Genomic DNA, 23,895 nt, shown 5'->3' on the forward strand with positions numbered 1-23,895 from the left:
CAGGAGGTACAGCACTGGGTGAGAGTTTGTTTGAGCCCAGACTGGGGCATCAGGCAGGCCTGCAGGGTCTGAAAGCCAAGACTCATCTTCCTGTCTGAAGTCCTTTACCAGCAGATGGAGCACGATTAAATGTTGTTCGCATCCACCCTATTCAGTTCACAATACCTCTGTGAAGGAGTTAGGATTCCCATTTGCCAGATTGGAAAACTGAGGCCCAGATAGGGGAAATGATTTGCCCAGGGGCACCAAGAGAGCTGCTAGCACATCAGGGACTTGAACCCAGGTCTCTGGACCTGGTAGGCTTTTTAATTATCTACCTCTCTGCCCTGACCCGCCCCCTCCCCCCCCCCCACCTCTCAGCTCCCGTCCAACTGGAGCATTTTGCTAGAACGTGGCCTACAACCTAACCTCCCTTTGTGCCTCCCTCAGGATTTTGACTTGCTGCTGGTCTTTCTGGCAGACGAGAATGACAACCATCCCCTCTTTACCCAGAGCACCTACCAGGCAGAGGTGATGGAGAACTCTCCCGCTGGTAGGTGCCAGACCCACCTGGGAACTCCTGCTGCAGGCACCACCCAGGCCCCAGATGCCTGAGGACCTCCCTTGCACTTGATAGGGGGCCCCGCTGAAGCCTGGCTGGGGAGGCAGCCTCGCCACCTGGCTGAACACAGACCCAGCAGGTGCACAAGCATATGGAGGGAGGAAGGGGCACAGCCCTGAGGGGCTGGTGGCCCCCTGGTTGCCACACCTTTTGAGGACCAACCGAAGAGGCCATAGGTCTGCTTGGAAAAGACACCTGTGGTCATTGGCCCCCAAAGTAGTCTGAAAGCAGCCCCATAACCTCCCCCCAAGAGGGGCAATTAAGGTGTGAAGACCACCCAGGAGGGGCTTTGCTCGCCCCTCCCTGCTCCCTCACCCCAGGAGCCCAGGGCATCTTAGAAGCTTCTGGAAGCTCAGGGAGCACCTGGAATCAGAGGAGGGGGACCAAGCGGCCCTGGGTAGGCCAGCCTAGTCCTCTCCCCACACAAGTACACCGAGCAGCCCCGCCTCCCTTCAGAGGGATAGAATCTCCTTTTCACTGTGTCCCCGGGGAGGGCCCCTTACTCCGCCTCCAGCCTCCCCAGACCCAAAAGCTTAGGTCCTAAATCAGAAAGAGGTGAGCTAAGTAGGACGTTCCTGTCTCCGGCTAGGCGTCCCCACTCTGTTTCTTAATCTTGCCTGTGTACCCGCTTACACATGTGTGTGCCAGTACACGCCCGTGTCCGGGCACACGTGTGGGCTTGCTCATGTGCACACACACACCTAGGTACATGGGTAGGGGCCTACGCAGTGCATTCCGTGTGCAAATGTGCCCGCTTGCAGAGGCAGACAGGTGCCCAACCAGGGGGGATCCCAGGCCTGCCAGCGCTCCTGCTCAGTGCACATGTGTGCTCGTGACCGTGAACACGAAGTCCTGCACGCTCGTGGGTGTGCCTAGCCGGGTACAACCAGACGCCTATAGGGAGCGTCTTGTACACCTGTATGGACAGACTGGGCTGGAAGTGCATAGCTAGACAGGGCCCACACGCTCAGGGAGCCCCCGACCCTCCCACGGAGCGACCCTCAAAGGCTGCTGGGAAGGCAGGCGCGCTCCGGGCGGGCCGGAGGGGCTTGCTCACCGCTGTTGTGTTTTCTCCCCAGCAGGGCTTTGAGGCTGCTCCCCAGGCATCTGCGTCAGTCTGCCAAGGCTGCCGCAGCCCGGCCCAGGGCTTCCCCCACCCCGTCCACCTCACCTCCCTCCCTCTCATCCATCGTCAGCCATGGCTCACGGGGGCACGGGCGGGGGAGGGGGAGGGCGGGGGCCAGACTGGCCCTGTGGTGACCCCTCTCCCCCTGGCCCAGGGACCCCCCTCACGGTGCTCAATGGGCCCATCCTGGCCCTGGACGCGGACCTGGACATCTACGCCGTGGTGACCTACCAGCTGCTGGGCTCCCAGGGTGGCCTCTTCGACATCGACAACAGCACGGGTAAGGCCTCTGTGCCACCCCAGCACTCCGAGCCGGGCTCCAAGTCTTTCTGCTGGGGTGGGAGTGACCCACTGCTAGACCTAGGGCCTCCCTTCTCAGTGACACCCAGGCTCCCCGTGGAGACCCCATTCCTCACAACCTCCATTCCACTGGTTGTTAAGCCTTTGGGGAAGAAAGTCACTGTGTCGCCTTCTCTGCCCCTCTCTCCTCTCTCTCCCCTACCATGCCCCTGTCTTTCTCTGTCCCCTCCCGGTTGGTTCTTGCCCTGTCTCCCCACCGTACCCCTTTTCCTTTGTGTCTCCCGGCTGGTGGCGTCGGGCACCAGGCGTGGTGACGGTGAGGTCAGGTGTTATCATTGACCGGGAAGCCTTCTCACCCCCGGTCCTGGAGCTGCTGCTGCTGGCTGAGGACATTGGGCTACTCAATGGCACAGCCGACCTGCTGGTCACCATACTGGATGACAATGACAACTGGCCCACCTTTAGCCATCCCACCCTCACAGTCCACCTGCTGGAGAACTGTCCACCAGGTAAGCAAGGGACAGGCCCCGGGCCCCGGGCCCCAGGCCCCGGGCCCCAGGCCCCAGGCAGGAGCTGCTTAGTGGTCCTTGGAGATCAGAGCCCCACAGGTTGGAGGCAGAATTCACCTGCAGTGGAAAGAAAGAGGGGCAGTAGGGGGTTGGAGAGAGCACTGGAGAGGGAGTCAGAAAAACCAAGCCACGCTTAATTCTCTGCTCTGACACAGTGTTTATCTGTAAAATGAGATTATTAAGATATGTTCCATCTGTGTTCCTGGATGGAAAAACTGTTTTAAAATTTTTTTAACGTTTATTTTTTGAGAGAGAGAGAGAGAGAGAGAGAGAGAGCAAGCGCACAAAGGGGAGGGGCAGAGAGAGAGGGAGACACGGAATCCGAAGCAGGCTCCAGGCTCTGAGCTGTCAGCACGGGGCTCGAACTCATAGACTGTGAGATCATGGCCTGAGTCAAAGTCGGACATTTAACTGACTGAACCACCCAGGTGCCCCTAAAACTGACTGTTTTAAAGTCAAAATAGGATTAATGTGATTCCCAGCAAAATCAAATATGGTTTGGGGGTTATATTTGATTCTAAAGGTCATCTGGAAGAATAAGAACATTTTGAGATAGAAGTATAAATAAGACAGATTTGCCTTACCAGATAGTATTACGTATTACAAAACTGAGGTTTTTAAAACCATACGATATGAGGGGCGCCTGGATGGCTCCCTCGGTTAAGCATCAGACTCTTGATTTCCACTCAGGTCATGATCTCATGGTTCACGGGTTCGAGCCCCGCATCGGGCTCGGTGCTGACAATGCAGAACTTGCTTGGGAGTCTCTCTCTCTCTCTCTCTCTCTCTCTCCTGCTCTCTACCCCTCCCCTGTTGATGCTCTCTAAATAAATAAATAAATAAATAAATAAATAAATAAATAAACTTAAAAAAAATTTTTTTTAAACCACATGATACAAGACTCCGGGACAGAGTAACCCAGAAACAGATACTGGTCAATTAAAGAAGGTAATATTATGTAATAAAGGAAACAGTGAAAGGCTCCTGGCTGGCTCAGTGGGTGGAACATGCAACTCTTGATCTCAGGGTTGTGAGTTCAAGCCCCACACTGGGTGTAGAGATTACTTAAAAATCAAATATTTTAAAACAAGGGTGGGGGGCACAGTGAAGTCAGTTGTGAGACCTACCTAATGTACAAAATATCTATTAATTTAGTGTAGGTTTTCACCCTCTATCAGACACCGAGATGAAACCTAAAGACATTCTAGAGAAAATACATAAGAGTAGAAAACATTTACAAATAAAAGGAAAAACTTTAGGTAAATATTTTTCTGATTTCTGACAAAGAGGTTCTAAGCATACGAGAAACAAATCTTAAAAAAGGAAAACTATTATAGTTTGATGCATACCAAACTAAATCCTCTTTACACCAAATAATAACAACCAATATTGAAAGGGAGACAACATGGGGCGCCTGGGTGGCGCAGTCGGTTAAGCGTCCGACTTCAGCCAGGTCACGATCTCGCGGTCTGTGAGTTCGAGCCCCGCGCCAGGCTCTGGGCTGATGGCTCAGAGCCTGGAGCCTGTTTCCGATTCTGTGTCTCCTTCTCTCTCTGCCCCTCCCCCATTCATGCTCTGTCTCTCTCTGTCCCAAAAATAAATAAAAAACGTTGGAAAAAAAAAAAAAAAGAAAGGGAGACAACAAACTGAGAAAAAGGTATCTGTCACCAGTTACCATAACTATGTAATTTGTACAAATTGACAGATAAATGGACAGAGGTCAAAGGCAGACAATTTGCACAAGATACAACTAATCGTTAAATTACTACAAATTTTTCAATCTCTCAATCACAGAATATGAAATAAAATGAGATACCATTTACCTACAAAGTTTCAAACATGGGAAACATACAAAAGATAACCACTGGCAAGACGATGGCAAGAGGGGCCCTTAGGAACCACCAAAAATGTATCTGGCATAAGGTTTTTGGAAGAAGCCACTCTGCTCAGTCACTCCCCATACCCACCCCCACAGGATTCTCAGTCCTTCAGGCCACAGCCACGGACAGGGACAGTGGCCTCAATGGGGAGCTGATCTACCGAATAGAAGCTGGGGCTCAGGACCGCTTCGTCATCCACCCAGTCACTGGGGTCATCCGTGTCGCCAACGCCACCATCGACAGGGAGGAGCAGGAATCCTACCGGCTGACAGTGGTGGCCACCGACAGGGGCACTGTTCCTCTCTCAGGCACGGCTATCATCACCATCCTTATCGACGATATCAATGACTCCCGTCCTGAGTTCCTCAACCCCATCCAGACGGTGAGCGTGCTGGAGTCGGCTGAGCCAGGCACTGTCATTGCCAACGTCACCGCCATTGACCGCGACCTCAACCCAAAGCTGGAGTACCACATCATCGGCATCGTGGCCAAGGACGACACTGACCGCCTGGTGCCTGACCAGGAGGATGCCTTTGCTGTGAATATCAACACAGGTACAAGGGCCTGCTCCCCTCCCACCCCACCCCTGACTCCCTGCCCGTCTCCTTGCCCTCTGCTTTCTTCCCGATGCTCCCTTCTTTCTGTTCCCTCTCTGCTCCTCCCCTTCCCTCAGCTGCTCCTCCTACTCTCTTCCCCTACCCCCACACCACATTGTTCCCTCTATTTTTCCTCCCTTCCCTGGCTCCTTCCCTCTCTCTTCTCTCCTCCTCCTCCAGCTCCATCTCGCCTTCCAGATTCCCTCACTCTACCAGCGTTCCATGAGAACGCCCATCTCACCACACTCTTGCCAGTACTAAATAAACACTGTTAAGTTTTCACATTTGTAGTTGTATAGGAAAATCATACCTTGTTTTAATGTGTATTTCTTTAATACCCAGGTGGTTGAACACTTTCTTCATATGTATGCTAGTCATTTAGGCCACTGTAAATTTTATATATACCCTTGATGATTTTCTTACACTATCACAAAACAAGGAGAACTGTGGTTTATCTTTCACGATCTACGCAGATTATTGTAACTTTGATGGTTTTCCCATTTTCCCAAAAGTTTCATGTTTTTGCTACTCCAGGGAGTTAGGAAGGGGACATGGGAACCCTACAACTACACTTCTTGGAAGGCCCAGAGAGTGACAGAAAACTAATATGGCTATGACAAAATGCTGAAAATCATTGTTATTCAGAGAAACGCACAGTAAAACAGCACTGAGATAACAGTTTTCCATATGTAATTAGCAGATATTAGGATGCTGGACAGTATTGAGTATTGGTGACAATATGGGGACATCAGAACACTCGTATACTACTATTGGAGTCTAGACCACTTCCACCATCTAGACAGCAATCTAGCACAAAGTACACTCATGCCCCATGACTCAACAATTCTGTTCCCTGGGTATGTGTCCCAAGGACATTCTCAGGTCAGTAACAGGACTATATGTCATGTTTCCTGCCATGTTATTGGTGGTGGGAGTTGGAGGCCACCTGGGCATCTATCCCTAGGAGATTGGAGAGTAAAACATGGTGAGTGTATACCATGAATACCATGCAGCAATCAGAAGCAGTAGATTACATTCACAGAGAAATGTGCGTAGACCTTAGAATGGGATATATATATACCACAATCCCATTTGTGTAAATGTAAAATACACAAACACAATATATGATTTTCAGGAACGCTTTCAAGTGAAAAATATACTTCAGTCCATTACAGTGATTGACCAAGGGGAAAAAGAGGGAGAGGCTTGTGGGAATAAAAGGGAATAGATACATACATAAAACAAGAGTGGTATCAATGACCACAGGGTGCAGTGAACCAAAGAGTATGATTCACTCAAAATGCATCTGAGGCCCAGAGTTAAAAAGAAGACAGGAAAACCATGAGCACTAGGAGAATTTAGACAGGTTAGCCGTGTCCCAGGTTAGCAAAATTCCCCCCACAGTAGTTGGTTAGGACCATGGAAAGCGGCCCTGCACCCTGCTCCACCTTATGTTCCACTGATGCCTCTACTACCACTTTTCTCTGTTCTCCCTCCCTATGACTGATTCTCTTTTCTCTATTTTTCTTTCCAGTGTCTTCTCTGCCCCCTCTTCCTCATGACTTCCCTACCTCACCTGCTTACCTTCCCTCCCCTTTCTTCTTGCCAGAGCCTCAGTCCCCTGAGTGCTTCTATCCAATGGGGCTCCCACTTGCTCCTGGCTTCCTTCCCCCTGCCTCTTCCCTTCCACTCCCTTCCCTCTCAAACCTCCTGCCCTGGTCTGCTCTGAACCCTACCGTTCCCCATGCCCTGCTCTACTCCATCCCCTCTGCACCCTGAACTAACTGATGTTAACCCTCTTCTCTCTTCCTCATGGCTGGCAGGCCTGCAGGTTTGAGCTCTGTTTCTCTGTCACTTCCCACCTCATCTCTGCTTCACCCCATTGCCTTCCTCCATACCACACCCCTACCACCCTTCCCATCCTGTGGGGCCCAGGCCGTGGCCCAGCCTTTGCAGACTGAATGCAGCCACCCTCTCCCCATCCTCGCTCCCCAACCTCGGGGACGGGGAGCGAGAGTAGGAAGAGGAGGAGGAGGAGGCAGCGGCCCAGGGTAAGTGACCACCCCATGGCTGGGGACCCGAGGAAGACAGAAGCCCAGCAGGGGATCTGCCAAGGGGGAAGGGAATCCCAGAGGCCACACTTTCTGAGAGGGAGCTGGAGAGAGCAAGTTTCACCTAGGATCTGGCCACCAGGCCCTCCAACAGAGCCAGCCCTGAGATTGGCCCAGCTAGGTCTGTCCAGTCCAAGCCTAAGCCTCTGGAAGTTTCCTCTGAGATTCAGGGGCAGGCAGCAGCCGTGGGAGGCAGTGGGCAGGAGAAAAGAGAACACCTCCTTGCTAGTACTTCCACAGGACAGTCCTCGTTCCCCACAATCAGGCCCTGTCATGCCCACGTAATCAAGACAAAGAGGTTGGCCTGACTATCCAGCCTGCCCTACCACCATCCCCTCCAGGGAATACCCTCAGGACTTCTTAGCTGCCTTGACCTTCTTTTATACTTGGTCCCCCTAGAATACAAGCAATTTTTAAATGATAAAATGCACGGAGCATAAAATGCACAATCTTAATTCAATAGTTCAATAGTTCAATCGTGTTCAGTATACTCACATTGTTGTAGAATGTAAGCATTCTTGGAACAAGCGATTACATGGCACTATGCCAAGCACTGTTCTGAACCCTTTGCAAATGGAAACTCGTTTTACTGTCATAATCCTCAAAATAGCCCTATGCAGTAGGTACTCATTTCATAAATGAGGAAGCAGAGGCACAGAGATGTTACCCAAGTCCACCTGACTAGTAAGCAGTGAGTGAGGGGCTGAGTGAGGTGCCCCCAGCTTGCAGGTGGCTGTGGCCTCATCCCAGCCAAAGATGTCACCAGCCTGTCCCAGTTCTACTGGGGACCACTGCCCTTGGTGTGGTTTGGGAGAGCTAGCCAGGAGAGCCCCTGGGAGGCCCAGATTTTAGGGGGCTCCCCTCAGACTGAACCCAGTCTGGTCTTACAGGGTCTGTAATGGTGAAGTCCCCACTGAACCGGGAGCTGGTTGCCACCTATGAAGTCACTCTCTCAGTGATCGACAATGCCAGTGACCTACCAGAGCGCTCTGTCAGCGTGCCAAATGGTAAGGCTCCCCCCGGGCATCTCCTTTGGGTCACTCAGAGCCGATCAGGGCAGGGGCAGCAGGCTGGGAACGGGTGTCAGGCTATGCGAAGAGCATGAGAGGTCATAGCTGCCCGGCGTCAGGCTATGCGAAGAGCATGAGAGGTGGCAGCTACCGTGAGGCTCAGGGTGGCCTTGTGTCCCAGTGGTCAGAGCTTAACGGTGGGGGTCCAGAAGCCCAGGGCTATGTGTGATCTTGAACCCAAAGTCTCAGAGTGGGAAGGAGGCTTGGGTAGAGGCTGGACGGGCCCTGAGAAAATGACAGAACAACAGAGACGTAGGCCACAATCTCATTATCAGAACTAACAAGGAGGTGTGGCTGGCATGTGTGACAGGAACCTCAGATCTGATAGGAAGCCATGGGGTCCGCCCAGAGACAGGAAAGTGCAAGGAAACATGAATGTCTGTGGAGGCCACGACACCACTTTGGAGGGCACAGGCGCCAGAGCAGAGAAGGGCACAAGGCTGCCCCCTACCCCCCCCCCCACCTGCAGCCCTAGGCATGAGCTGGGAGGGGCTCCTAACAGAGGGGATTTTGTGTGGGCGGAGCGGGAAGGGGAGGGGGATGTGGAGAAGGGGTAGCCTCAAGTCACCTCTGCCACCTCTGCCTCATGTCCATGAGGCATGGACAGTGGCTGGGGTGGGGAGATAGGCCTGGCAGATATTGGTTGCTTATTATTACAGACCAGAGGCCCAAGTTTTCAGTAAGGAAGAGCAGATCTGGTCATGGCCTACATGTTCTCCACTCAGAAGGCAAAGGGCCGGGGCAGGTTATGTAGAGGGGACGACTCAGACAGGAAGTAGAAGGCTGAACCGTGGCAAGGGTCTTAAAGACCATCATAGTCCTACCTCATTGGACAGCCTGGGAAACTGAGGCACAGTCAGGGCCAGCAGCTCCACCAAGGTCACCCAGCCAGTTCCCCTACGGAAGAGTGAGCAACCAGACCAGAGAAAAGGGTCACGTGCTACCACACAAGGGTTGGGTCAAGCTCCAGGGAGTCCCGGGAGGGCAGTGAAAGGCCCCACCCTCTCCAGCCTTGACTGAGACTTAGGAAGCCTGGTCCAGCCACAGTGGCACCCCTCACGTCACCCTCACCTCCTGCCTCCACGCCAGCCAAGCTGACGGTCAACATCCTGGACGTCAATGACAATACGCCCCAGTTCAAACCCTTCGGGATCACCTATTACACCGAGCGGATTCTGGAGGGGGCCACCCCAGGCACCACACTCATTGCCGTGGCAGCTGTGGACCCCGACAAGGGCCTCAATGGGCTGATCACCTACACTCTGCTGGACCTGACGCCCCCGGGCTATGTCCAGCTGGAAGACTCCTCAGCAGGTAGGTGGGAAAGATCTGTCAGAAGAGGATTGGGGGACATGCGTCTGTTCCTGCTTAGCCTCCACAAGGGACCATGGCCCACTTGTCACCCTCCGGGCGGGAGCCCACCATAGCCCCTCAGTGGGCTGGGCCAGATCCAGTATGGCCCACAGTGCCATCACTCACGGATGCCCAAACCACAGGAAGGGACAGAGCGCCTGATCCTGGGGGTGGGCTGGACCGGCCCTTTGAGGGCCGCTGGGAACCACCCAGGCTTCCGCTCTCAGGATCACTGAGGGGGTGAGAAAGCCAAGAGAGCGATCTCTCCGAGGTGGTCCCAGCCTTGCCTGTACTCATCCCTTTGACTTGTGAAAAGCTTTCTCTCGCCTCCAGTGAGGAGAAGAGCTGGACACCAGTTGCTGTCGGCCTCTGGCCGGCCTGCCACTAGGCAGTGCTGCTGGGCCACTCTCCTTCTTCAAGAGACCACATCTGCCCCTCAGGGCTCCAGATCCTTCTCTTTATACTTTGGAGAGTTTCCATGTGTGAGGAGTGGCAAAACTGGCGGCAAGTGCCTCTGTGTCTTAGGGAAAGTCATTGCCAACCGGACAGTGGACTACGAAGAAGTACACTGGCTCAACTTTACCGTGAGGGCCTCAGACAACGGGTCTCCGCCCCGGGCAGCTGAGATCCCTGTCTACCTGGAGATCGTGGACATCAATGACAACAACCCCATCTTTGACCAGCCTTCCTACCAGGTGGGGGGCCGGGCAACAAGTTGGGTCAGGACCTGGGCCCATTCCTTGGGGCCTTCGGGCATCTTCTACCCTTACCCTGCCAGCCTCTGAGCCCCAGGGGCATGACCACCCCGTGAGCAGCGTGGTGCCCTGGGCTGTCTACCATGGTGAGTTTTTAGGGAAGGGGCATAGACTCCAGGACTGACCTTGGCCCACTCTCTCTCCCTGCCCGCTGGGTTCCAGGAGGCCGTCTTTGAGGATGTGCCTGTGGGCACAGTCATCCTGACAGTCGCTGCGACTGATGCCGACTCAGGCAACTTTGCCCTCCTTGAGTACAGCCTGGGGGATGGAGAGGGCAAGTTTGCCATCAACCCCGCTACGGTAAGCAGGCAAACCGGGCAGTGGGAAGGGCCCAAGGTCGTAGGCTGAAAAGCCACCAAAAGTATTATAGTCATCCCGGTTTCTGGGTCATGCCACCAGAACGTCTGTAGCCTCAGAGGTTTTTTTACCAAGTCAGCAAGCCCCGCTACAGTCCCAGACATCCTGTAGACCGCACTTTCTTTCCTGGGGCCAGAGACTTTTGGAATTCCCCCAAACCAGAAAACCTGATGCAAGTCCACGAGGCTGCTTTTCAAAACTATCAAAAGAGAGGTATAGGAAGCTCTGCAGAAAGTGGGCACGGTGTTTGAGCTCCTGCTGTATACATGGCACTGTATTCCGTGCCGGGGGAGGGAGGTCTCAGACTTGTGAGAGAGCAGAAACTCAAGAGAAAGGACGGGTGACGACTTCAAATGACTGTACATTGGTTCAAAGCAGCTAGTTCAGCACAGGAGAGACCATGGTGGCCTGGGGGCGGTTGGTCAGGTAGCGCCTTCCCCAGGAGCTGGGCTGGAACTGGACTTTCCCTCCTACTGCCTCTCCCTGCCCATGTCCCCCTGAACTCTGCCCTGTCAACAGGGTTCTGTCCTTCCTGCTCGGTGTGAACAGTCAGTCATGGTCCTGGCCCGGCCCTAGGAAGGGCAACTATTTACAGAGTACCACTCTATACCTGGCCAGGGAGTGACTTCCATCCTGGGCTGACCGTCCCGTCTCCAGGCGGATTGGGCACTGGGGATAAGAGGAGCCACTGGAATCAGAGCTCCACGGGGGCGGGGGCGGTCATCCGTTCTGTCCAGTGCTGCACCTGCAAAGCCTAGAACAATGTCTGGCGTGTAGTGTATACTCAATAAATATCAGTTGGATTGATGAAGGACCTGATTCCCCCCTCCCCCTACTAGGGTGACATCTATGTGCTGTCCTCTCTGGACCGGGAGAAGAAGGACCACTATATTCTGACTGCCTTGGCCAAAGACAACCCTGGAGATATAGCCAGCAACCGCCGAGAAAATTCGGTGCAGGTAAGGGCCACCAGCCTGGGCCAGGGACACCGAGGACTAGAAGTGTCGGGGCATCGAGCAAAGCCTTTCCTTTAGAGAATACTGCAGAGTGGGAGCAGAGCCACCCGGTCCCCTCAGAGACATGGCGGCAGAGGAGGAGACAGCAAGAGCTTAGCTGGCTGAGTCAAAACGGCTGTGGCTTGGGGAAACGGGGACTCTTGAAGAGAAATCTCTTGTGCCAAACCCCTGCTAAGGCAGTTGAAAACACCTGAGTGTGACTTGAGTCAAACCTGGGGTGCCATGTGTCCCACTGTCCACGGTGACCCACGGAAGGAAACAGTCTAGCAACCAAACATAATCGTAGAGCGATTATCTTTATTTATGTCTCTTAAAGAACATTAGCGAGGGATCCAGTTCCCAGCCCCATTCCTATTCCAGTTCTAGCACCGATGCCATCACCCTGAGGCCAGCGTACCACCTTCTAAACTCTATCCCCACTTCTCTCCAGAGTATGCCTTGAGGCTTTGCTTTCTCCTTCTTTCGTCCCCCCTGTTCTGCCTTCTCCAGTCCTGTCATTCTCTATCCAGTTCCTCCACATCTTCCCGCAATAACCTAACCATCCAAGGTAAAGGGTGGGGGTGGGTGAGAAGTCGGGTGGGCAAAGACAAATTCTTGTGAGCAGGTAGGGGGGGAAGGGGCTGGGAGCTCTCACACGTACCCGAATCCTGTCCCTGTCACATGGGCTGTGTCGTGTCACATGTGCTGTGCTGGGAAAAGCCCATTATTTGGAGCCAGAAGACAGAGATCCCACTAGCTGAGCACCCTGCATCTGGCATGTGACCTCTCCGAGCCTCAGTTGTCAAATCTGTAGGGGATGGGAGAAAGGGCAGCAATGATGATGCTTCCTGCCCAAGGCAGTGGTGAGGCCGGGAGATGGGGAGTTGGCAAGTGCTTTGTGCACGGAGAGGGGTTCTTGAAATCACCGCCGTGAAGGACTCGGATGAGGCTGCTGTCAGGGCCATGGGAGCTACGCGGGGAAAGGGCCTCCTCACCTGCTGTGTCCATAGGACCCGCCCCGGGCTGTGGGGTCGGCAGAGGGAGCCAAGTCCCAAGCCAGACACAGGTCCCCGGCAAGAGAGAACTTCTGGGAGTGGAGGAAGCACAGCCCAGCATTAAGATCCAGAGATCAGAGTCAGATGTCTAGGGCCACTGTGGGAAGCAGCAGAGGGCAGAGCAGGAGGTGGGCGAGGAGGGCTCCCTGCTTCTGGGCCCAGACGCAGATGATCCTGTAACCACAGTACTAGCTGCAAAGCATTTCCTTGAGCCAGGCATTGGGCACACATACCATCATGGGTGAGCCTCACTAGCCCCTGAGAGATAAGATGCTACCGTCCCCAGGGGCGCCTGGGTGGCGCAGTCGGTTGAGCGTCCGACTTCAGCCAGGTCACGATCTCGCGGTCCGGGAGTTCGAGCCCCGCGTCAGGCTCTGGGCTGATGGCTCAGAGCCTGGAGCCTGTTTCCGATTCTGTGTCTCCCTCTCTCTCTGCCCCTCCCCCGTTCATGCTCTGTCTCTCTCTGTCCCAAAAATAAATAAACATTGAAAAAAAAATTTTTTAAAAAAAGATGCTACCGTCCCCAACGGTGAGGAAAACTGAGACTCGGGGTTAAAGACATTGAGGTCAGACTCCAACAGTGGGCACTGTCCACCCTGGCTTACTCCCGTGTGAGCGGGTCACCTGAAGCAGCAACCTAGTATGCTCCTGACCTTTGACCTCAACCTCCCCCCACCCCGCCCCCAGGTGGTGATCCAGGTGCTAGACGTCAATGACTGCCGGCCACAGTTCTCCAAGCCCCAGTTCAGCACAAGCGTGTATGAGAATGAGCCGGCAGGCACCTCAGTCATCACCATGATGGCCACCGACCAGGATGAGGGTTCCAATGGGGAGCTGGCCTACTCACTTGAGGGCCCTGGCGTGGGTAAGTAGTCTGCTCCCCACCCATGATGCCTTGGGTGTGAGAGGGGCAGCCCCAGGGCCAGGAGGAGGAGCAGGAGGAGGAGGGATGGGAAGGACGTCTCAGCCAGAGCCAGGCCCTGCTCTCTTGTCCCACCTGCCAGAGGCCTTCCACGTGGACATAGACTCAGGCCTGGTGACCACAAAGCGGCCACTGCAGTCCTACGAGAGGTTCAACCTGACCGTGGTGGCCACGGATGGCGGACAGCCTCCACTCTGGGGCACCACCATGCTCCTGGTGGAGGTCATCGACGTCAATGATAACCGCCCCGTCTTCGTGCGCCCGCCCAACGGCACCGTCCTCCACATCAGAGAGGTACTGCTGTCCCCTGGTCCTCCCGCCCACCAACATCTCCCTTCCCATATCCGGCCCACTCCCTCCTCCTGCAGTCACGCCTGGGAGACTGAAAGGGCCCCTCTGTGAAAGTGGGGAAGCTGAGGCCAGAGTGGGAGACAGACTTGTTCAGTGTCACACAGCGGGTAGTAGTATGAGCTGAGCTGTGCCAGCACAAGGGGCCCAAGTCTGACTCTGTCGCTACCAGCCAATGACCTTGAGAAAGTGACTTTTCTGGGTGTTTTTTAGATGCCCCATCTCTTGCTCCGAGAAGTCTACCAGAAAAGCCAGTCTCCCCGGAAACTCACACCCCCCCATATTGGTGTCTCAAAATAAACACACATGTTCCTTCCGTCTGTCTGTTGTTCCTGCTGATACCATGCCTAGGAATTGAGTACCAGCATCAAAATAAGAAACAAGGGGAAGTGGCTGAGGTTCCAGAATTCCCCCACCCTTTCGTTCCTTGCTCTAAATTGCCTTGGAGGGGCGCCTGGGTGGTCAGTCAGTTAAGGGTCTCACTTGTGACCTTAGCTCAGGTCATGGGATCAAGCCCCATGTCCAGCATCATGCTGACAGTGCAGAGCCTGCTTGGGATTCTCTCTCCCTCTCTCTCTCAAAATAAACTTTTTTAAAAAATTGTTTAAATTGCCTTGTAAAGACAGGCAGTACTCCTTCATCTGTCCCTTCCTCCTTCCACTCAGCACCCAGGCCCGACCTGCCCCCTGGTGGTATAATCGGGGTGTCTCCCACTTGCTCTCTGTTCCCCAAACTTCAGCATGCCTCCACCTCTCAGAATGTCAGCATCAAGTCCTTGTCGTCACTCTGTCTCCTCTGAGAAGGAGACCCCACAGGAGAAATCTGTCCCAGGGCTGCGCTCTAGGAAACGCTGTGCACCTACCTTGTGAGTTGCTTTTTCCAGCACCTACTGCAGTGACAGAGTAGTCCTCTTTGCACTGCCTGCCAGGGAGCTCAGAGCAGTCAGCCTACCCCAAATGACCCTGCAGGGACTTAGTGCACAAACCTGGACCCCTACTCCTCAGTTTCCATCTTCCTGCCAATCATTTTCTTTTCCTTTTAAAAAAATGTTTTTAAGTTTATTCTGAGAGAGAGAGAGCACACGTGCACACAAGCAGGAGAGGGGCAGGGAGTGAGGGAGGGAGAGAATCCCAAGCAGCTCCTGTGTTGTCAGCACAGAGCCCGACGCAGGGCTTGATCCCACAAACCACAAGATCGTGACCTAAGCCAACATCAAGAAGAGTCACTCAACTGACTGAGCCACCCAGGTGCCGCCATTTTCTTTTTCTTTACCCCGATTTTTTTTTTAACTTGTTTGCTCTTATTATAACTTATACATTCTTTTTTTTTTTTTTTTTTTTTTTTTATTTTTTTTAAAATTTTTTTTTTCAATGTTTATTTATTTTTGGGACAGAGAGAGACAGAGCATGAACGGGGGAGGGGCAGAGAGAGAGGGAGACACAGAATCGGAAACAGGCTCCAGGCTCCGAGCCATCAGCCCAGAGCCTGACGCGGGGCTCGAACTCACGGACCGCGAGATCGTGACCTGGCTGAAGTCGGACGCTTAACCGACTGCGCCACCCAGGCGCCCCTATAACTTATACATTCTTATAAATTGTCTCAAATCTTTTTTTGTGGAACGAGGCAAGGTATAAATTAATAATAATCTAGTTCTTTTTCCACAACAAAGGCCCATTTGCTACGTTTTTCCCTTCAAGACTCCAAATTTTGAAAGATTTGTGTCTCGCAGAGAACCAGCTGCGTTAAGTAATTTTCACGTACCCTCGTTTTCATGTACCCCATTGGGTCGACGGTGTTGTCTGGGGACACCTACGGCTCCTGTGATTAGGGTAGCAGAGAGCAAGACAGACCCAGCAACAGAATGGTAGCTGTGGCCTCAGCTTTTGGATTCCCCTTCTGCCTTCCAAATCTCAGCATGCAATGGGATCCGAGGGACGGGGGAAGGCCCTGGAAGGGCAATAACCCTGAAAGACTCTGAAGCGTGGTGGATGGAGACCAGCTGGGACCATCACTGGGTAGTGGAGTGGGGGTGGGGTGAAGGGAGGCTCTAGCAGGTGCCGAGACTCCAGGAGAGTCCAGCTAAGCAGGCAGGCGTTTCCTAAGGATGCCAGAAGGTGGCAAGGGCATTCTGCTAAGTGAGGACAAAGCACAAGAGCTCCATCCGGGCGTGGGAGCTGGCATTCTCTCAGATGGCCCAGGAGCCTGCCTGCCATGCCCCTCCACCCTCCACCACAGGAGATCCCGCCGCGCTCCAATGTATATGAGGTCTATGCCACAGACAAGGACGAGGGCCTCAACGGGGCCGTGCGCTACAGCTTTCTGAAGACGGCCGGCAACCGGGACTGGGAGTACTTCACCATCGACCCCATAAGCGGCCTCATCCAGACCGCTCAGCGCCTGGACCGCGAGAAACAGGCTGTGTACAGCGTAAGGGGGCGGGCCCCAATGCGAGGGGCGGGGCCAAGAGAGGGGCTGTCCTCTAGGCGCAGGGCCACCACCTCCCCACCTAGAATGCCCACAAGGGCGGTGACCTGGCCCCCAGGGAGTGCCCTCCTCTGACTGTGCCCCTCCACCCCCCCAGCTCATCCTGGTGGCCAGCGACTTGGGCCAGCCAGTGCCATACGAGACCATGCAGCCGCTGCAAGTGGCCCTGGAGGACATCGACGACAACGAACCTCTCTTTGTGAGGCCCCCGGTGAGCTCGCCCATTCCCCCTCCCCCCAACCCGCACCCACACAGGGACTCCCCGCCTGCAAGTACACACGCAGGGCTCTCCTGTGCACACTGTGCCATATACATGTGGTTACGTTCAGAAACTGCATGCACTTCCTACAACATTTATTGAGCTGCTGCTATTTCAAGGCACTACCCAGCAGTCAAAAAAGCAGGCAAATACGCCTGACCCCTAGTGCTGTAACTCACCTAATTGCACACACAAGAGCACACAGGAAACCTAAAATTGAGCTTCGCTTCACCCAGCTGGGGCCAGCTGAGCTGCTCGTGTAGACTCATACTCCACAATTTGATGGGGTTTTTTCTTGTGGGCACATGGGGGTGACATTCCCTGGAGGCTCTGAGTGCACATCCATGTGCATATAAGAGTGTGCCCCCTTGGGGCACCTGGGTGGCTGGGTTACGCATCCGACTTTGGTCTAGGTCATGATCTTGTCGTTCCCAAGTTCGAGCCCCACATCAGGCACTGTGCTGACAGCTCAGAGCCTGGAGCCTGCTTCAGATTCTGTGTCTCCCTCTCTCTCTGCCCCTTCCCCACTCAAGCTCTGTCTCTCTCGGTCTCAAAAATATAAGTTGTTTTTTTTTTTTTAAGTTTTTTTTTTTTTTAAAAAGAGTGTGCCCCCTTGTTCAAACATCCATTCAGGTGCTGGGATACTTCATAGAACCTGCCAGACCAGGCCCAGCCCACGCTCCCCTGAGGTTACAGAGGTCCTGCTCACCCCACAAGCCTTGGGCAATAAAGTCCCTCAGCACCTACAAAGGTACTGCGCAAGGTCCTTTGGCCTTGGCCCTCATGTGACATCCCCCTCCCCCCTGCAGAAAGGCAGCCCCCAGTACCAGTTGCTGACAGTGCCTGAGCACTCGCCACGTGGCACCCTCGTGGGCAACGTGACAGGCGCCGTGGATGCGGACGAGGGCCCCAACGCCATCGTGTACTACTTCATTGCAGGTGGGGCCTGCCAGGGCTAGTGCCCTACCTACCCTGGGGCTGGAGATGACCCAAGTATGCCCCACCCCAGCCCTGCCCCTTCACCCTGTGCCGTGGTCCCATCCTCAGCCGGCAACGAAGAGAAGAACTTCCACCTGCAGCCTGACGGGCGTCTGCTGGTGCTGCGGGACCTGGACCGGGAGCGTGAAGCCGTCTTCTCCTTCATCGTCAAGGCCTCGAGCAATCGCAGCTGGACACCTCCCCGTGGGCCCTCCCCAGCCCTCGACCTGGTCACTGACCTCACCCTGCAGGAGGTGCGCGTCGTGCTAGAAGACATCAACGACCAGCCCCCGCGCTTCACCAAGGCTGAGTACACTGCAGGTGCAGGGGCCAGAGCCTGGGTCTGGGGGGCAGGGCGGCCCCTGCCCTGCCGCTTACACCCACCTGCCCGTTCTCTGCAGGAGTGGCCACCGATGCCAAGGTGGGCTCAGAGTTGATCCAGGTGCTGGCCCTGGACGCAGACGTTGGCAACAACAGCCTGGTCTTCTACAGCATCCTGGCCATCCACTACTTCCGGGCCCTTGCCAATGACTCTGAGGACGTGGGCCAGGTCTTCACCATGGGTAGGAGCCTCCACCCAAGACCTCTGTCACTGCATGGACTGTAGTCTGGAGGAGATGGGGTCTGTGTGGGCACCACAGGGTATGAGTGGCTGGCCAGCCAGCCATGTCAGTCCTTCGGTCCACCCACCCATCTGGCCATCGTTCAGCCAGCTATTTGTTAATCTGTTCATTCGCCCACTGATCTTTCTAGTCTCTGATCCCCCTTTCCATCTCTACATCTACCCACCCACTTTCTCCTTCCTTCCATCTCTCCCATCTTCTCATCCATTATTCATCCATCCATCCGTTCACCCACCCGGGTGTCAGTCAGCCCGTCCATGCATCCGTCTACCCATCTACCCATCTGTCCATTCATCCACCTTCCCATCCTCCTTTTGGTGTGTCCACCTATCTTCCTATTTATGCACCTCCCCCTCCCCCGGGCCAGGCACTGTGCTAAGCACTGAGGAGCCAGAATTCAAAGAGCACATATGTACCTGAAAGCGTGCATGTTTACTTGTGCATCGGCCTGTGTGGACAACTGAGCCTCTTGGGTCAGGTTCTGCAAGGCCTGGAGGGTGTCCCATTACCCAAAACCTTCCCCATTCTTCTCGCCTACAGGGGTCAGTCTAGACTCCTTGGCCTGGCTTTCAAAGCTCACCAGGTCTTTCTCCTGGTCCCTCCTCTTCCTGGATCCACAGCCCCCCACTATCTGTAAGGGCCCCATGCCCACCCAAGCTGAGCCCCTCACCACTCACTCCTTCAGCCTGTTCTGTACCATCCTCCATTGGCCTTTGCCCTGTCTTCACTTCCTGAAATACCATCTTGACCTTCACCTCTGTCTTCAGATATGCTCCCCCTAACCATCCTCTGAAGGCTAATTCACACAACCAGACATCATCCCTATGTCCTCTCATCTCCTACTGCTTAGTTTAGTAACTTAAGACACAGAGGGGCTGTGTACCTTGCTAAAGGTCACACAGCGAGAAAGTGGCAGATCTTGAACCCAGGTCTATGGTCTTCTAAGAGAAGACTACTGTACGACCTCTGGTTATGTCTCTAGTATGGTTGTGGAATTCTGAAGTGCATGTGTGTGTGACAGAGACAGACACCGAGGTGTTCACACGTCTCCCATCGCCGCTGCCTGGGACAGTGGAGTCCCAGACTTGTCACCCTTGGGACACTGCAGCCCACAGTTGTGTTTTAACTTGCAGTGTTTAAGTAAAACCTTAGAAATCTCTAGAAGCACCGGTTGTGGCAGCACTGGCTGCATTCTCCCAGGATAATAATCCACCAAGAGGAGGTCAGAACTGCTGCTCCTTCAGATGAACGGAACACTCATGCTCACTTGTCCCCCACCCCCCTCCCACCCCCCCGCCACCTTCTCTGTCAGCTTTGCTCTGCTAGGCCCTGCGGGGACTTGTGGCCTGAGATGCAGCCTCCCCTCAGTGTGTCCAAATGCCCCTGGCCCTCGCCCCTTCCCAGGGGATTGAGGGGCACTGGGTGGCCCCTGAGCTGCACCCTGCCCGCGGGCTCTTCCTGCAGGGAGTGTGGATGGCATCCTGCGTACCTTTGACCTCTTCATGGCCTACAGCCCTGGCTACTTTGTGGTGGACATTGTGGCCCGGGACCTCGCAGGCCACAATGACACGGCCATCATCGGCATCTATATCCTGAGGGACGACCAGCGTGTTAAGATCGTCATTAACGAGATCCCCGACCGCGTGCGTGGCTTTGAGGAGGAGTTCATCCGCCTGCTCTCCAATATCACCGGTGCCATTGTCAACACTGATGACGTGCAGGTGCCCCATGGAACCCACCCTGAGTCTGCGGGCTATGAGGGGAGGAGGACCACGCCACAGGGACGGGGCACTGCCACTGCGGAGAGGTCAGGGGAATGAAAGGGGGTCTCTGTAGCCCCTCAGTCATTCCCTAGCTACATGGCCTTGGGAAAGTCCTTCCACGTCTCTAGCCATCAGCATCCTTACCTATAAAAATAGGGCCAGTGATAGCACCTGGCCCAATGCAGCCAAGTGACTGATATCACGCGTGGTCCTCCGTGAGCACTCAGCAGTGATAGGTTTATCGGCAGGGTAGGCCAGGAGCAGCTCCCCATCCCATTCCTTGTTCCTGCCACGCCCCCTGACGCTTCTTCTCACCTAGTTCCATGTGGACAAGAAGGGTCGGGTGAACTTCGCACAGACAGAGCTGCTCATCCACGTGGTGAATCGCGACACCAACCGCATCCTGGACGTGGACCGGTGGGTGGGGTCTGGTCGGTCCACCTGCCTGCCTGGAGCCGGGGAGGGGACCCACCGAAAGAGGCCGATAACACCATCAGGCCTGCTGTGTGGGGCTCTCGCCCAGAGGTGGGCAGGGCTAGTAGAGAGTAGTTTGCGGGTATGAGCAGAGCTCCACCCCTCTGAGTCCTACTCTCCCCATCTGTAAAATGGGGGAGTATTACATGGATGGTGAGGAAACAAGCAGGATCCTGTATGAGGAGTGGTAACCCCTGTAAGATACAAAACCATTCTAGCTGAGTGGGATTTGATCTTGCAAAGCTTGGTGGGGGTGGATCTGGGGGTCGGAGGCAGGAGCTCAGCAGAGCCTTCTGAGTGGGATGAGTTCTTGAGGAATGGCTGAAGAGGGAAGCTGAGGCCCCCTCCCCTCACTCAGGGTGATCCAGATGATTGACGAGAACAAGGAGCAGCTGCGGAACCTCTTCCGGAACTACAATGTCCTGGACGTGCAGCCTGCCATCTCTGCCCGCTTGCCCGACGACATGTCCGCCCTGCAGGTAGGTACTCCTGGTGGCGCCCCGCCCCACCACCCCTCTGCCCTGGGTGCTCTCGCCCACTCACGCCTGGCCCCACTCTCCCAGATGGCGATCATTGTCTTGGCCATTCTCCTCTTCCTGGCTGCCATGCTGTTCATCCTCATGAACTGGTACTACAGGACCGTGTGAGTGACTCCTACACCTCCCTGCCCTGGGAAAGGCTGACCAGCCCTGCTCCTGGGACAGTCACAGAGGCAGGCAGGGCCCTGAGATGCCAGCCCCACCCAGCCTCCTTCACCAGCCCCACCCAGCCTCCTTCACCAGCCCCTCTCTCTGCTTCTCTCTAGACACAAGAGGAAGCTCAAAGCCATTGTGGCTGGCTCGGCAGGTGAGCAAGGGCTACGATGGGGGACTGAGGCGGGGCGGGGGCTTGGGGGGGTGAGGATGACAAGGCAGGAGGGGCCTCTGGGGGCCTACAGTGCCTACCTAGGCCTCATAAGGCTGGCTCAGGCTCCACCAGCCCCAGCAGGGTGCCTCCCTCCCCTCCATGCCCCAGAACTTCTCCCTACAGGAAATCGTGGTTTCATTGACATCATGGACATGCCCAACACCAACAAGTATTCCTTCGACGGGTGAGTGGGGCCCCTGAGACCTCAGGGTCACTCTGAGGAGGCATGCCCAGGACCCAGTGGGAGCGGATTGTCTGACACCCCTCAAGCTCTGAGGGACCAGACCAGCTAAAATCTGGGGTGTGGGTGCCCCCTGGTGGCCGGCTTTCTCTACGAAGTGTTGGCTGAGCTGGGATTGGGATCAACACCCCAACTGGGCCCCCAGTTCCAGCAGACATAGACTTGGACTCCAGGTGCAGAGTGAGGCCTCTGTACCAAAACTAATCGAGATGAACATGTCCTGGTTCTTGAGGGATCCTAGCGTGGCTGTGCGCCCAAATGCAATGGGCTAGGGGCCTACTTCTCAAGGCCATGAACCTCCAGTCCCAGGAAGGTACTACCGTTGGCCAAAGAAAAGAGCAGGGGTTAGTGGTTAAGCTACAAGGGCATCTGTCCCTCCGCACCCCACCCACCCCACTCCCCACCTGCAGGGCCAACCCTGTGTGGCTGGATCCTTTCTGCCGGAACCTGGAGCTGGCCGCCCAGGCTGAGCATGAGGACGACCTGCCGGAGAACCTGAGTGAGATCGCAGACCTATGGAATAGCCCCACCCGCACCCATGTGAGCCCTGGCCAGAGCTAGGGGCAGGGGGTGGACAACCGTGCGGGACGGGGTGGAGGTAAAGCAGGTCTTTGCCACTGCCTGCCAAGGAGCTGGGTTCCTTGGGGGATGAGGGTGGCGGGTTGTATCCACTACCCTGGGTGTGTGTACATACGTGTGCATGCGGTCTACCTCTGCTCCGGCTAATGTCCCCTCTCCCCAGGGAACTTTTGGGCGTGAACCAGCAGCAGTCAAGCCTGATGATGACCGGTACCTGCGGGCAGCCATCCAAGAGTACGACAACATTGCCAAGCTGGGCCAGATCATTCGGGAGGGACCCATCAAGGTAAGCCCTCCCTGCAGGCTTCTGCACCACACCCCCTCAGGGGCCCGCACCCAGGCCTCTGGCTGAGCTTAGACCAGTTCCCCAGGATACAGGGATGGGGGAGGATCCTGGGAAACAGCTTTCTCCACCTCGAGGCTCAGAGAGGCCAGGGTATCTGGCTGACCAGGAGCTACTTCAGCCTGCAGTGGCCTGGAGCCCACGTGGGTTCTAGCTGGCCACTGTCACCAGGCTCTGCTCCCAATTCTTTCCCCTCGGATCAGGCGCCTATGCACCTTCCATCACCTCCATCCGAGTTATGGGAGTGAGCAAGGGGTATGACAGGCAGGGGAAGGCCTTGGTGGGGGGTTAACCCTCTCGCTCCCCCAGGGATCGCTGCTCAAGGTGGTCCTGGAGGATTACCTGCGGCTCAAAAAGCTCTTTGCACAGCGGATGGTGCAAAAAGCCTCCTCCTGCCATTCCTCCATCTCTGAGGTAGCCGGGCGGGCCCGGAGCTGTGTGCTGTGCCCCAGCCCTGGGGGTGCTCATTCCTTCCCTCCCTCCCTCTCTCGCTCAATCTCTCGTTCCAGCCACCCACATCCTTCTCAATCCCTAGAGTTCAGCAGCCAGGGCCAAAGACAGCAATGGGTGGGGCCCAGGAAGTCAGCCGGCAGGCCCAGTCTCCTTTCTGGGCTCTGCAGTGGGCTTTCCTAGAGTGGGTGCTGAGGAGTGTTTCTCAGACTTGAACCCCAAAAAGATGCCTTTAAAAGGCATCTGATGTCCTTATAGGAAACAGGCTGCAGGGTCGAATGGGCCTACATAAATTTATTTGCCTGCAATGATGTCAACACTTTAAAAATTCACTTTCTGCAAAACCCCAGATTTCCAGTTGGGCCAATTCCCAAACGGAATAGGCTAACAATGAACAGCTCCACCCGGGACAAAAGTGCCACCATGTGTTGAGTTTCTACTATATCCTATCACCCCTCCAACTTCACCTGTGGACACTCCCTACATGTCCTGCTCGAGGACAAATTGTTGACAACTCCAGATACCAAAACTCCACCACAGGACCCTTCTCAAAGCAAATACCAAAATTCAAGATTCTCATGGGAAGCAAGAACACATCCCTAACACCCTAAGTGTCCGGGTTCCCCTCTGTACCCAGTGTGAGAAACACTGCCACCAGCTGGACAGGCCAGCCCACTGCAGCACAAGCCTAGAGGTGCTTGCAGAGCTACCTGTGGGCAGTAGGAAGGAAATGTGGACACAGGAGGTGGGACTCTGG

General features: G+C 55.0%; 1 protein-coding gene across 3 annotated transcripts in view; it reads left to right on the forward strand.

Moving 5' to 3' along the window:
• Positions 1-23,895, forward strand: part of LOC124506877 (cadherin-23) — a 43,669-nt gene that overhangs the window by 18,608 nt on the left and 1,166 nt on the right. The window contains exons 8-32 of one of the 3 annotated variants that reach the window (XM_047072895.1): positions 430-532; positions 1,882-2,007; positions 2,333-2,536; positions 4,572-5,030; positions 8,074-8,190; positions 9,343-9,567; positions 10,132-10,301; positions 10,524-10,661; positions 11,558-11,677; positions 13,456-13,633; positions 13,773-13,984; positions 16,274-16,465; positions 16,620-16,733; positions 17,591-17,720; positions 17,829-18,080; positions 18,161-18,322; positions 19,847-20,103; positions 20,465-20,562; positions 20,978-21,098; positions 21,183-21,262; positions 21,425-21,465; positions 21,649-21,709; positions 22,177-22,306; positions 22,509-22,631; positions 22,998-23,102. In XM_047072895.1, coding sequence (XP_046928851.1) covers positions 430-532; positions 1,882-2,007; positions 2,333-2,536; positions 4,572-5,030; positions 8,074-8,190; positions 9,343-9,567; positions 10,132-10,301; positions 10,524-10,661; positions 11,558-11,677; positions 13,456-13,633; positions 13,773-13,984; positions 16,274-16,465; positions 16,620-16,733; positions 17,591-17,720; positions 17,829-18,080; positions 18,161-18,322; positions 19,847-20,103; positions 20,465-20,562; positions 20,978-21,098; positions 21,183-21,262; positions 21,425-21,465; positions 21,649-21,709; positions 22,177-22,306; positions 22,509-22,631; positions 22,998-23,102 — 3,918 coding nt within the window. Of the gene's footprint in view, positions 1-429; positions 533-1,881; positions 2,008-2,332; positions 2,537-4,571; positions 5,031-8,073; positions 8,191-9,342; positions 9,568-10,131; positions 10,302-10,523; positions 10,662-11,557; positions 11,678-13,455; positions 13,634-13,772; positions 13,985-16,273; positions 16,466-16,619; positions 16,734-17,590; positions 17,721-17,828; positions 18,081-18,160; positions 18,323-19,846; positions 20,104-20,464; positions 20,563-20,977; positions 21,099-21,182; positions 21,263-21,424; positions 21,466-21,633; positions 21,710-22,176; positions 22,307-22,508; positions 22,632-22,997; positions 23,103-23,895 lie in introns of all 3 variants that reach the window. The other 2 variants (XM_047072892.1, XM_047072893.1) reach the window with 2 other exon arrangements.

The sequence above is a fragment of the Lynx rufus genome, unplaced genomic scaffold, assembly GCF_022079265.1.
Source record: "Lynx rufus isolate CCGP_SWC_20201006 ecotype Redwood Valley unplaced genomic scaffold, mLynRuf1.p SCAF_11, whole genome shotgun sequence".
NCBI classification, from domain to species: domain Eukaryota; kingdom Metazoa; phylum Chordata; class Mammalia; order Carnivora; family Felidae; genus Lynx; species Lynx rufus.